This window comes from Nematolebias whitei, chromosome 7 (assembly GCF_014905685.2).
Source record: "Nematolebias whitei isolate Nwh7 chromosome 7, NemWhi1, whole genome shotgun sequence".
Taxonomy (NCBI): Eukaryota; Metazoa; Chordata; class Actinopteri; order Cyprinodontiformes; family Rivulidae; genus Nematolebias; species Nematolebias whitei.
Window position 1 is genome coordinate 40,697,472 of NC_056504.1, and position 13,767 is coordinate 40,711,238.

At 37.6% G+C, this 13,767-nt stretch overlaps 1 protein-coding gene across 1 annotated transcript in view; it reads right to left on the bottom strand.

Moving 5' to 3' along the window:
* The window catches only part of tex264a (testis expressed 264, ER-phagy receptor a), a 103,639-nt gene that overhangs the window by 72,840 nt on the left and 17,032 nt on the right, over positions 1 to 13,767 (bottom strand). Inside the window, exon 2 of the mRNA XM_037679549.1 lies at positions 12,707 to 12,928. Coding sequence (XP_037535477.1) covers positions 12,707 to 12,928 — 222 coding nt within the window. The remainder of the gene's footprint in view (positions 1 to 12,706; positions 12,929 to 13,767) is intronic.

Consider the following 13,767-nt stretch of genomic DNA (forward strand, 5'->3'; position numbering starts at 1 on the left):
TATATATATATACAGCACCTTTTATATCTGTGAGTTATTTTGATGGACTGGCCGATGTCCAATATTTAACTTTATCGCTAATATTGGCTGATACCTACTGTATATCGTGCCGATAATATTGTGCATCCCTACAAATTGTTGCATAAAAGTTGGATGAAAATACCTCAGAGGCATGCTTTAGAGTTAAACTCTCTACTAGAATACTTTAATACCTTACAACAAAGATGGACACTGGTCAAACTGCTAATGCATTATAAGCGAGTCATTTTCTTTACTTTATTATTAGTCCACATTAGCTTCTTGACTGAGAATGCAAATAGTTTCTTGGATGCATGAGAATGAAAATGTGCACTGCCTGACAGTAGAATATATCTCAACAGGTTCAGTGAAAAGCAAAAAATAAATAAATAAATTAATTAATTAATTAATTAAAAAATCAGATATTTATTCTAATTCTGGAACAATGTAATCAATAAAAATGTGCATATGGAGAAATAGTAAAGATTCATATGAATCCTGTGATCTTTAGATGGATCTATGATTTCCAGTAATACATAAGACATGTAAATAATGGTTAGCATGCATGCTAACCATTGTAGATGGAGAAGGATGACTCGGTGTGATGACCCCTGAAGAGGAAAAAGCAGAAAGCAGAAGAAGAGCTAAAAAATAAAAATAAAATCCAGAGGTAGTTTCAGCTCAAGACCTCTCACCTAAACTTTTTTCTGATCTGGCTTTGACTATCGTAAATATGTTGGGTTATGGGGGTGGGAAGGTTGTTTGGAATGGGGAATTTTTGTGTGTCACTTTGTATGTTGTCCTTTAATGTACCCGATTAGCCTGATTTAATGTTTTCCAAAATGTTCAAATATTTAATAAAAGTTGAATGAAAAATAAATAAATTCAAAGTTTTCTTATAAACTAAATTTCTTGATAAGATGATAGACAATACATGAAAGCAGCTCCCCATTGTAAATTCAGAAATCACACATCAGTCCTACAGTCATTACAGAAATGATGGATGCATGGGACAAAACTGATCAAAACTGATATTTATTCAGCTGCTGAGCCGTGTAGATAAGAACAAAATAATCCCACTTTTGTTTACTCGATGGATACACCTGGACTCAGCAGTTCCACTGACTAATCAAGCCACTGCATGAAATAAAGACGCTGTGAACAAGCAAAACAATTTTTTTTTATACTTAATTTGATAAATAACATCATGAAAGGAATATTAAAGGAGGTGTTGGTGAATAAATCATGGAAGAGTGGAAGTTAGGAATCGGGACGCTGCAACATTAAAACATGAAGATGCCACAAAACAAATGTACAGATATGTGACTAACAAGAACACCTCTCACTGAACATCAGAACGTCAGACGTTTTAAGAACTCATGAATCTATATCAACTTTAAAAAATGCATTTTTAATACTATTTATGCATTTAAATATAGAAATAACAAGATGGCGTGTTTTTGTTTGTTTTTTTTTAGATAGTGAGCGGACTATAGAAAAAGAAACACACAATCCTGAGAGAGGACCTCACACGGAGTGCTCAGGTTCTCAGCTTGACGTGAGGAGTTTTTCAAAAATCAATGCATTCCACCTGGAAAACAGTGTGGCTTCAGAAAACTTGGAAAGTTCAGTTTCTGTACCCGAATCCTTGAAAGCATCTCTGGAGAGATGTAAAAATAACACTGCACCAACACTCTTGGTCAAGTTTCAAAGTTTATGGTACAATGAAATCAATCTACAAAGACAATATAAGAAATCATATAAAACTAACTTTAAATACACACACAGCAGCAAATATTTTTTACTGTGTCGCACCATTATGAAAGACCCTCTAGATTCAACTGGTGGCCCGTGGGCCACTTCTGGCCCATGGGTGCCTTAAGTCCAGCACGCCAGTGAGCTCATTAATGAACAATGGAAAAAAATTAAATCAGAAATAATCCATGAAAGAGCTTGTTCATGTCCTGAACATATCCTGTTATGTGCCCATGTCACTTTTCAACATTTTCACGAGCATACAGAAGTACATGATATGTAGTAATTTCCACAAGGCTACCCAGCATGCTTTGCAGCTCACACAGTATCTTTGGGGCTCATTCACAGAGAAGTGTGAGTTTGGAAAAAAATAAAATAAAACAGTTAAACAGAGACACACATCTTTGCTTTACTCTGGGACCTACAAATATCCATGTTTTGGTGTTAATAATGTTTAATTACAAGAATTAAATTAGCAAAGACACGAGTCAAAGGCTGTGCACTCTTGCGGAGGCACACTCTTTCTCTCTCTCCTGCTGTGCGAGAACTGGTTCTTAATGGACCCACCTGGAACAGCAACATGTTGCTCATTCAGGGAACATCAAAAACAGCCAACATTTGTTTTATTTTGAAAAGTGTAAAGATTTGACAAGTCAGAGATGTCAGAATAATATTGCCATTAAATGGGATGCATAGTTTGTCATTTTGGGGTTTTTTTTGTGTTTTTTTTTTTTTTTTTCACATTAGAACATTAGAACTTTTGTCCATCCATCATCTTTAATCACTTCTGTCTTTTTGGGTCATGGGGGTCACTGGTGTCCATGTCCAGCTATCACTGTGCGAGAGGTGGGGGACACTCTGACAGGTCTCCAGTCCATCACAGGTACACATAGAGACAAACAAGACAAACAACCATTTACTCTCTCACTCACACCTAGGGACAATTTAGAGTTACCAATCAGACTAACATGCATGGTTTTGGTGTGAGGGAGGAAACTGGAGTACCCGGAGAAAACCCACGTATGCACAGAGAGATCATGCAAACTCCACCCAGAAATGCCCCTGGACGGGATTTGAACTGGCGACCTTCTCACTGAGAGGCAACAGCTCTACCAACTGATCCACTGTGTCACCTAGAATTTTTATTGTAAAGAAATAAATCTTGAAATGTAGTTTCTTTATATGACACTTCTGGGTTCTATTTATTGCATTTATGATTCAATGCAGCAAAATAAATTAATTTAAAAGGTAACAGATCAATGTAATACTTGGTTTACAGTGGGGATAACAAGTATTTGATACACTGTTGATTTTTCAGGTTTTCCCACTTGCAAAGCTTGTAGATGACTGTAATTTTTATCATAGGTACTCTTCAACTGTGAGTGATGGAATCTAAAACAAAAATCCAGAAAAATACAATGTATGATTTTTAAATAATTAATTTCCATTTTATTGTGTGAAATAAGTATTTGATCATCTATCAACCAGTAAGAATTTTGGCTCTCACAGACATGTTAGTTCTTCTTTAAGAAGCCCTCCTGTTCTCCACCCATTACCTGTATTAACTGCACCTGTTTGGACTCGTGACCTGTATAAAAGACACCTGTCCACACACTCAATCAATCAGACTCCAGCATCTCCACAATGCCCAAGACCAGAGAGCTGTGTAAGGACATCAGGGATAAAATTGTAGACCTGCACAAGGCTGGGATGGGCTACAGGACAATAGGAAAGCAGCTTGGTGAGAAGGCAACAACAGTTGGTGCAATTATTAGAAAATGGAAGAAAAACAAAATAACGGAAAATCTCCCTCGGTCTGGGGCGCCATGCAAGATCTCACCTCGTGGAGCATCATTGATCTTGAGGAAGGTGAGGAATGAGCCCAGAACTACACGGCAGGACCTGGTCAATGACCTGAATAGAGCTGGGACCACAGTCTCAAAGAAAACAATCAGTAACACTCTACGCCGTCAAGGATTAAAATCCTGCAGTGCACGCAAGGTGCCCTTCCTCAAGCCAACGCATGTCAAAGCCCGTCTGAAGTTTGCAAATGACCATCTGAATGATCCAGAGGAGGAATGGGAGAAGGTCATGTGGTCTGATGAGACAAAAATAGAACTTTTTGGTTTAAACTCCACTCGTCATGTTTGGAGGAAGAAGAATGATGAGTACAACCCCAAGAACACCATCCCAACCGTGAAACATGGCGGTGGAAACATCATTCTTTGGGGATGCTTTTCTGCAAAGGGGACAGGACGACTGCACCATATTGTGGGAAGGATGGATGGGGCCATGTATCGTGAGATTTTGGCCAACAACCTCCTTCCCTCAGTAAGAGCACTGAAGATGGGTCGTGGCTGGGTCTTCCAGCATGATAACGACCCAAAACACACAGCCAGGGCAACTAAAGAGTGGCTCCGTAGGAAACATCTTAAGGTCCTGGAGTGGCCTAGCCAGTCTCCAGACCTGAATCCCATAGAAAATCTTTGGAGGGAGCTTAAAGTCCGTGTGGCCCAGCGACAGCCCCGAAACCTGAAGGCTCTGGAGGAGATCTGTATGGAAGAGTGGGCCAAAATCCCTGCTGCAGTGTGTGCAAACCTGGTCAAGAACTACAGGAAACGTCTGATCTCTGTAATTGCAAACAAAGGTTTCTGTACCAAATATTAAGTTTCATTTTTCTGGTGTATCAAATACTTATTTCACACAATAAAATGGAAATTAATTATTTAAAAATCATACATTGTATTTTTCTGGATTTTTGTTTTAGATTCCATCACTCACAGTTGAAGAGTACCTATGATAAAAATTACAGTCATCTACAAGCTTTGCAAGTGGGAAAACCTGAAAAATCAACAGTGTATCAAATATTTGTTCTCCCCACTGTATTTACATAATGACTTTAATTGCTGGATGTCCAGGCCCTGAGCAGTTGGCTTTCAATAACTGTGCCCCCGTGAGAAATTTAGATGAACAGCACCGCTCTAGATGATTTAAACCGAAAATAATCTTGTTGACCTGGCTGTGTCTGACCACTATTGTGTGTTTTTTAATGTCACTGATTTGATTCAGCGGAAAGCCACGGTCCGAACTGTGAGGAGGCGCCATCTTACCCCTGAGGTGATTGATAATTTTATTAGAGATTTTACCCAAAATTCCCCTCTTATTTTAACTGCTTCCTGTGATTCAATGGTTAGTCAATTTTTTAACAAACTGAAAACAAACCTGGATCATGTAGCTCCACTATTTTCAAAAAAAGTTTTTATTAAACGAGTATGCCCGTGGAAAACTGAAGACATAAGGAAACTCAAAAGAAATTGTAGGAAAGCAGAGAGGAAATGGAGGAAAAATAAATTGACAATTGACTACCAAATAATGCGCGAACAGCTTAATATCTACAATTCTGCTGTCAGAAATTCAAGAAATGCATATTTTGCCAAAATAATTAACAATCACAAAAATAATCCCAAAGTTTTGTTTTCCACCATTGATAATCTGATTAACCCTGACTTTACTGCTTCTTCAAATACTCCAACTAACTCTCTTTGTGAGCAGTTTGCAAATCACTTCAGAGGTAAGATTGAGTCAATTAGAGCTAACATTTTATCTGAGCAAAATACTGGATTTAAATCTATTGAATGCTTGTTTTCACTGGAGCAAACACTTGACAAGTTTGATGTGGTTGATGCAGAGATGCTCGGCAGAGTTTTCTCACAAGTCAAACCAACCACCTGCCTCTTTGACCCAATTCCCTCATCACTTTTTCATTCATTTTATAGATTCTTTGAGAATGAAATTTTAAGTATTGTAAACTGCTCTCTTCAGATCGGTGTCTTCCCCATTGCCTTTAAAATGGCTGTGGTGAAACCCCTTCTGAAGAAAAGTAATCTAGATCATAGTGTTTTTAATAATTACAGACCTGTATCCAACTTACCATTCTTAAGTAAAATCTTAGAAAAGCTTGTTTTTATTCAATTAAATAACTTTTTAAATGATGCTGGTATTTTAGAAAAGTATCAATCTGGTTTTAGGACGAACCACAGTACAGAGACAGCCCTATTAAAAATTGTGAATGATTTAAGGTGTAATCTGGATTCACACAAGCTCTCAGTTCTTGTTCTATTGGATCTGACTGCAGCCTTTGATACAGTAGATCATCAAATTCTTCTAAATAGATTACAACACCTGGTCGGTCTTTCTGGTACTGTTCTTCTGTGGTTCAACTCCTATCTCACAGATAGAACCTTTATGGTAAGTATGGATACATGCACCTCGCAGATCCATGAAGCCAACTATGGCGTCCCCCAAGGCTCTATTTTAGGCCCCCTACTTTTTAATTTGTACATGTTGCCGCTTGGTGGAGTCATCAGGAGCCATGGGATAAGTTTCCACAGTTATGCTGATGACACACAGCTATACATCTCATTATCTCATGATGACCCCCGGCCAATCACTGCACTTTTAAATTGCATTTCAGACATAAAGTCCTGGATGGCACAGAACTTTCTCCAGCTAAACCAGGACAAAACAGAAGTTTTAATCATTGGACCGGAGGTTCAAAAAGAAAATACAATTCAGAAATTACAATCTCTGTCTTTAAAACCTTCCAAAAAAGTAATAAGCCTGGGCGTTCTTTTTGACTCTGAGCTTACTTTTATTCCACATATCAAACATATAGTCAAAACAGGATTTTACCATCTAAAAAATATAGCCAGAGTCCGCCCTCTTCTCTCTTTTACTAATACTGAGACTTTGATGCACGCTTTTATATCTAGCCGTTTAGACTACTGTAATGCACTGCTTTCTGGTCTCCCTAAGAAAAATTTATCCAGCCTTCAGCTTTTACAAAACTCTGCTGCTCGTGTGCTAACCAAGACCAGAAGGCAGGCTCATATTACACCTGTTTTAAAATCATTGCATTGGCTCCCTGTGCGTCTCAGGGTTGATTTTAAGATTCTTTTAATGGTTTTTAAATGTCTCAATGGTCTCGCACCATCTTATCTTGCAGAGCTGCTATTACCCTATGAACCCCCGCGGACACTAAGGTCCTCTGGCACTGGACTACTAAAAGTTCCAATAGTCAGAACTCACACTTACGGTGAGGCTTCTTTCCAGTACTATGGCCCCCGTCTGTGGAATAGTCTGCCGGAGAACCTGAGGGCCGCAGAAAATGTTGTTGTTTTTAAGAGCAGGCTCAAGACCCATCTTTTTAACTGTATTTCCTGAACTGGTTCATTTCTGTTCAGTCTATACATTTTCCATACAATTTTATTTTGTGTGTGCTGTTTGCATTTATTTTGTGGGTTTATTGTTTATAATTCTGTACAGCACTTTGAGCTGCTTTTAGTATGAAGGGTGCTTTATAAATAAAATTGATTGATTGATTGATTGATTGATAATATTAAACAATGCATAAAATAGTGTCAATTTTGTGACAGCTGCAAAGGAAATGAAAGTCTGATAGGAAAGTATAAAAATAAAGGAAAGGGAAGAAATGTTTTTAAGATTTTTTTAGCTTGATTCAGAAAAATGGATCATTATTTGGATAGAAGCAATCAGCTTCTCGCCTTGTTTCTGCTCACAGGCACAATTTCAGTTTCCGTCTATGCCAGCTACAAAAATACCACCGCATTGATTTAATACTTCGAATGCTGAAAAAGTGCTTTGACAAAGATCAAACAGGGCTTCCCCCAAATCCTTTAATATGGTGTGACATCCACTTCTTTATCCATTCTATTTTGACTTTTACCACCAGTCTTTTTGTCTAAGAGGCTACCAACCTGCATATCTTCTAGTCATATCTGTTCAGTCCCCAGTTTTATTTAAATGATCAGAAAACACCATTAAAAATAAAAATTACAGTAGTCCCTCGCTACACATATATACATACACACACACACACACACACACATATTGAACTTCTCTCTCCAAAAGCACACATTGATTTGATGTCAAAACTCGGGTCTTTCCCTGATGTGCAAATGATGCATCTGTACTATATTGCTACAATCCAATCAGCTACCCTTAAAATCCATAATTTGCATACAATGCACGCTATAACTCCTAAACACACAGTGGTGGTGGATGGTTTACAAAAACCAAAAGAGAATAATTATATGAACTTACATTTTAGCCCTGAGAATATACTCATACAGTATTTCCAAATCCCCTCTGGTATCCAACCAAACATGACTCTTACATGTTGCTGTTTATACTCTGGGCTCATTATATTTTTAAAAGTACCCACTTCACTACACCACAGCTGACAAGCTTTATTTACCTATTGCTTAGACTGGACATTAGTTTGGCTGCAGATTATTAACATAATTGTTATTTTACAAAGTAAAATGCATGATGGGACGTTATACTGTAGCTCCAACATGCCACTGTTAAATCTATTCTTAGACCCTTAAAGTCCATGCTCATTTGTTGTTTGTTTTATTTTTTCGTACCTCGCTCTTTCCCATTCTAAAATTTGGAGCAAAAATTTGACAGCATCTCATTATTTTGCCTCATTATTTTGAGCTGACTGCGTTTCTAAAAGTGGGCAGACTTTAGGTCATGTTAAAAACAGCTAATTTTGTACCTTTTATAATTGTGTTAGTAACACGTTCCATATTTCTGAGAGGCATATTTCATTCAGTTCATGCTTCTGATTTCTTCATAAATTCCAAAGTGTGTTAAATATCCAGTTTCAAAACACTTTGTGTATTTTCATCACTTTCAACAGAACCCTGTTATTACTTCACTATCTCACCATCACCAGCATTAGCATAATGTTAATGCTACCTAATATAAATACTTCATCTTTGTGTGCTTTACAGCAGATGGATCTACACTGCTGACTGAGCGACTTCAGTTTTTTGCTGCAGCTGGAAATTCATCTGTTTCTACTAGAATTTTCTGTAAACCGCTAACTTTGTTACGTCTTGTCAACACATCAATGCAGAATTATTCTGTTCACAGTTAGGTTTATCTTACACAATTGAGAATATTTCAAACCTGGTTAATTTTACAGGGAATCCTGTGGTTTTAAAAAAGATATGGTTTTAATTTAAAAGGTTTTAAAAACTGCTAAATGTTTCTATTAGCTCATTTATATTTATGCATTTATATGCAACAGAAAATTACTAGTACTCTGCAAAATAAGCATTTTCACATTAGACCAAAATTTTAAATTATTCTGGATTAATTCTGTATTTTTGTTTAGGTCTTTAACCATTGTGAACTTCTCTTAAAAATAGACATTTTTTACACAGTCCGCTGGCTCTCTGGTGTTTTACTGAGCTGTCATGTGTTCTCTCACTCTCCTTATACACTGCCTGGCCCAAAAATTAGTTGCCACCTGGATTTAACTAAGCAAATAAGTACGAGCCTCCTATTGGATAATTACTGCTGGGTGATTATCTTTCAGCTGGCAAAAAGTTATTTAACCCCAACTGGTGCAATGAGTTGCTTCTAATTTTTTAAACAACCATGTCAAAAGACACATCACGTGGTAGTGGAAAATATATCAGTCTGTTTGAGAAGGGCCAAATCATTGGCATCAAGCAGAGAAAACATCTAAGGAGATTGCAGAAACTACTAAAATTGGGTTAAGAACTGTCCAACGCTTTATTAAAAGCTGGAAGGATATTGGGGACCCATCGTCTTCGAGTAAGAAATGTGACCAGACAAAAATCCTGAATGATCGTGATCAGCGATCACTGAAACGTTTGGCGACATCAAATCGAAGAAAAACAACAGTAGCACTCAGGGCTATGTTTAATAGTGAAAGTAAGAGCATTTCCACATGCACAATGAAGGGAACTCAAGGAATTGGGACTGAACAGCTGTATAGCCTTAAGAAAACCACTAATCGGTGAGGCTAACCAGAAAAAAAGGCTTCAATTTGCTAGGGAGCATAAAGATTGGACTCTGGAGCAATGGAAGAAGGTCATGTGGTCTGATGAGTCCAGATTTACCCTGTTCCAGAGTGATGGGTGAATCAAGGTAAGAAGAGAGGCAGGTGAAGTGATGTACCCATCATGCCTAGTGCCTACTGTAAAAGCCTGTGGGGGCAGTACTATGATGTGGGGTTGCTGTGGCGACCCCTGAAGAGGGAAAAGCTGAAAGAAGAAGTTTTTCCTTCTTCATTGTAAAGGTTGTAAGACAACCAAAGGTTTTGGCAAACAACCAGATTCTGTCAAGAGATTGGCTGCTGAACAACCTGGAAAATGTCTTTATGTTTCCGTGTGGTATTTTTTGCTTGTTTATCATACCATCAGAAACAGAATGCCAATTTCTACGTACCTCTAAAACTGTTACAAAATTCTCTTTATGCATGAGGTCTGACAAAATACATATTCAGATAAGATAAAATGCACATCATGCTAACCTACTAGTGCTAAACTGTCACGAAAGTTCACCTCTAAATTGTTTAAAAAAATGCTAACTAAATAAAACATTTCAGATAGGAGTAAATTAATTCAGAGTAATAGAAAATGCTGGAATGCAATTTACTGAATGCACAAAGCTATGTCACACAAGTGTTGCCCTCCTTTCAAAGTTCCTCGTACTACAAATCTATTCAATTAATCATACATACGCTGGTTATGCACACATTTTGAGGACATTCAGACAGCAACTAAACCAAGCCTCTCTAAAACACACTCCATTATTCATTAGACTGGCAATAGCTCGTCGCTTCACAATTTAAACTGGATGTTTTCAGCATCTATGGTGTTTGACCCGTCACAGCAGGACAACTCGTGGACTTCTATTTAAAGAAAGACAAGTGAAGAAGATGAAAACACAAGCTCTTTTCCTTAATAATAGCAGTAGCCTGCTTGAAATGCAAAACTGTTTGGTAACAAATTGTGCATTGCTCATGTAAAGAGTTTGACCTCATTCAAACTGTTAAAGCTACAAAGATTAAAATTAAAAGAAATGAGATAACCGTTAATACAATGCACAGCCCAGATGCGACTCCTCTAGATTTAGAATCACACATTATGGTAAAGCCAAGGCCAAAGTCCTCCTTACAGAAGCAGCTTCTCCCTTAAAACCAGCAAAACATCCCACATCATACAATCAAAAGCACCAGTTCTATCCACACCAAAATGTTATAAAGGCTCTGGCAGGGGCAAATAAATCATTTTGATCATTTTCTAAGAGACTTACTAAAAAAATAAAATGCACTTTGAAAATCAAAACTCAGCCAGGTTCACACCTTCACTGCCACGTTTATTAAAAATGGAGAACTTTATAGCTGGCCTTCACTTTTTCCAAGTAAGTGTTACTCTTGTATTGGGGGGGGGGGGGACAAAACGTCATGAATGTGTCCAATTTCTGACGACCTGCTTTATGAGAGCTTTCTGAAACTATTCACTTAACTAGGAGTGATCCATTGATTACTGTTCTAACATACCAGTAATATTAAAAAATATATTAAAAAAATTACTGTACATTTGAAAATAACACACTTCAAGCACTCTTTTCCATTGACTGGGTCTTTGAAGTCCGAAGGGTTTTCTCTTCCAATTCTTTTAGCCAGTTTCCAGGTTAATATCATAACAATGCCAAAGTTTGAACAAACCTTGCTTCCAAAACATTTGTTCTTGTAAAAGTTGCACAGACACACTTCTGCTTATGTGTTTTTTTTGTTTGTTTTTGTCTCTGCAGCAGCAGGTCATCCAACAGCTGGAATGAACAGTGCTTTTGTCATTGCTGATTATAAAATATACCAATCAGCAATGAGGATATTTCTACTGTTAGTGTTGTTAATACTCTTATGATGAATCTTTGCGCTGTGACAGCATGCACTGTTAAAGTTCAGGTTCCTGCAGCACTTCTGTTCAGGTAAGATTTATTGTCTTGATATTGTTGTGTTAACTCTTTTCAGCTGTTTGAGCTGTGTGCAAGCAGCTAAACACGCCTGTCTGTCACAGTGAACAACCTCCTAATGCTGCCAGGACCAGAACTACTCTGACCTATCTGGGATATGAACACAGAAAGGTGAGGCATATATATAATCACTGTGTTGTTCATATAGGAATAAATTGCGAAATCAACTTTAAATAAATTAAAATAAAATAAAATAACTACAGAAAAAGGTCCCAACTAAAGAGAACAAAACAAACTGGAATATTTGAGTAAAAAATGATGAGTGGGCTAGCTGTAGCAGTGCTTTCACAAAGATTTTTTTTATATATGCTGATGTAAACTGCTTAAAGAGGCCATTGGCTGTGTCCTTGCACTCGCTTTCCATCACTAAGAAAAACACAACATGAGGTGAAGGACTGTGTGCTAGAAAGCACTTTTGTAGAATGGTCCCATCTACTTCACCTATCAGATATCCTATAGCTCTGTGTTGATAATTCACCGAACTAGTCTGCTGATAAAATAAAAAAGATTCAGAAAAGTTGAAGTGAATACCAACATCTTCAAGGAACTTTTGAACTTCCCAATGCCATGAAAACGAGAGTGGAAGTATATCTGACTCAAAACAAGAAAATTTAGATAAACATATAAATTCTTGCATATTTCTCCACACACATTTTTTGTCTATAGGTGTTTTTTATGTCTGAACAAACAGAACGATATGGAAGCATTCAGTCAATCATAGACAAATGTAAAGCATTATACATGCAGTGTGATGGCCTTCAATGAATCCATGTGTGAAAATGTCATAAGTAAATGTCAATAGCTTTTTCAAGTTTGCCCTAAGGACATCCAGTGTGTCATATATACACGGGCCAGAGGATTCAGACTTCATTTCCTATGATTTCATCTATTCGTAACCACTTTAAAGAGCTCATCGGCTCAAGTGACAAATAAAAAATACATAAGTAAGGATCTTATGATCTGTTTTTGTTCAGTGATAAACCAGAATTCTCTGAGTGAATTCACAGAGGATGCCACAAGGACATGCTGCTAACACAGTCTGTGTCTGTACCTCGATGTAGGAAGCGAGTTGAGGATAAACCCTGTATGGACCCAGCACATGGGACAGGTGGGTGGTGTAAGGGAAGCTGGTGGTCACAGCATGGCTCACTCCTGGGAGAGAAAACACCTTAAAGCCGAACTTCTCGTAGAGCTTCAGCAGATCCTCATCCGGCTTCTCTTCACCCTCACACAGGACGCTGCCCACCACGTAACGACATTTCTCTGGTGGTCTCTGAGTAGACAGTGAAAGACAGATTCATCATATTTTAGATAATTACAAACACATTTTGGTGTTTCTAATAATTACAGGTTTTTTTTTAAATAAATAAAACAATGTAATGCAAATTGCTCTACAAGTTTTGGCTCTGTTTTTTTATTTTTTATTATTTTTTAATCAACTGAGTCATTTTCCTTCAATTACATCGACATGAAACAGAAAACTGTGGTCCCAAATAGAGCTGAGCTCCCTGGACAAATGAGCTCACAAAGCCTTTGATAATCCCTGAAAATCATGTACAGTAGTCGTGAAAAGAATTCCCAAAATAAAATAAAAATAAACTTTTGCACAAACAACATTTGTACAATGCTACGGTTAACTGAACCACAAAGAGCAAAGCTGTTGGTGTGCTTGACACAGGTCTGGAGAAAAGAAGTAAAGCCAGGCAATAAATGTCAATCACTCCACAAGAAATGTGCTTCAGCAGCGTTCCAGCACTGCAGACAGACCTCAGCCAGGTCAGCCTTTTGGTGGTGTACAATGATCAGGATTAAAAAACTGACCTTGTCTTCCTTCAAAACAGAATTTGGCCACAATAACAAACTGATGCTGCAGTGGTGGGGCAGTCTACAGCTGAGCAAACACCGAGGAAGGGTTTGGAGGAAACTTATTATTCAACGTTGTTTGTTCTGCAACTTTTGTTGTTCAGGTAATTTTACCTTTGATTTTAATTGACACAAGCAGCGTTAAATATTTTAGAAAATGCTTTCAAGATGATGGATGGATGGATGGATGGATGGATGGATGGATAGATAGATAGATAGATAGATAGATAGATAGATAGATAGATAGAT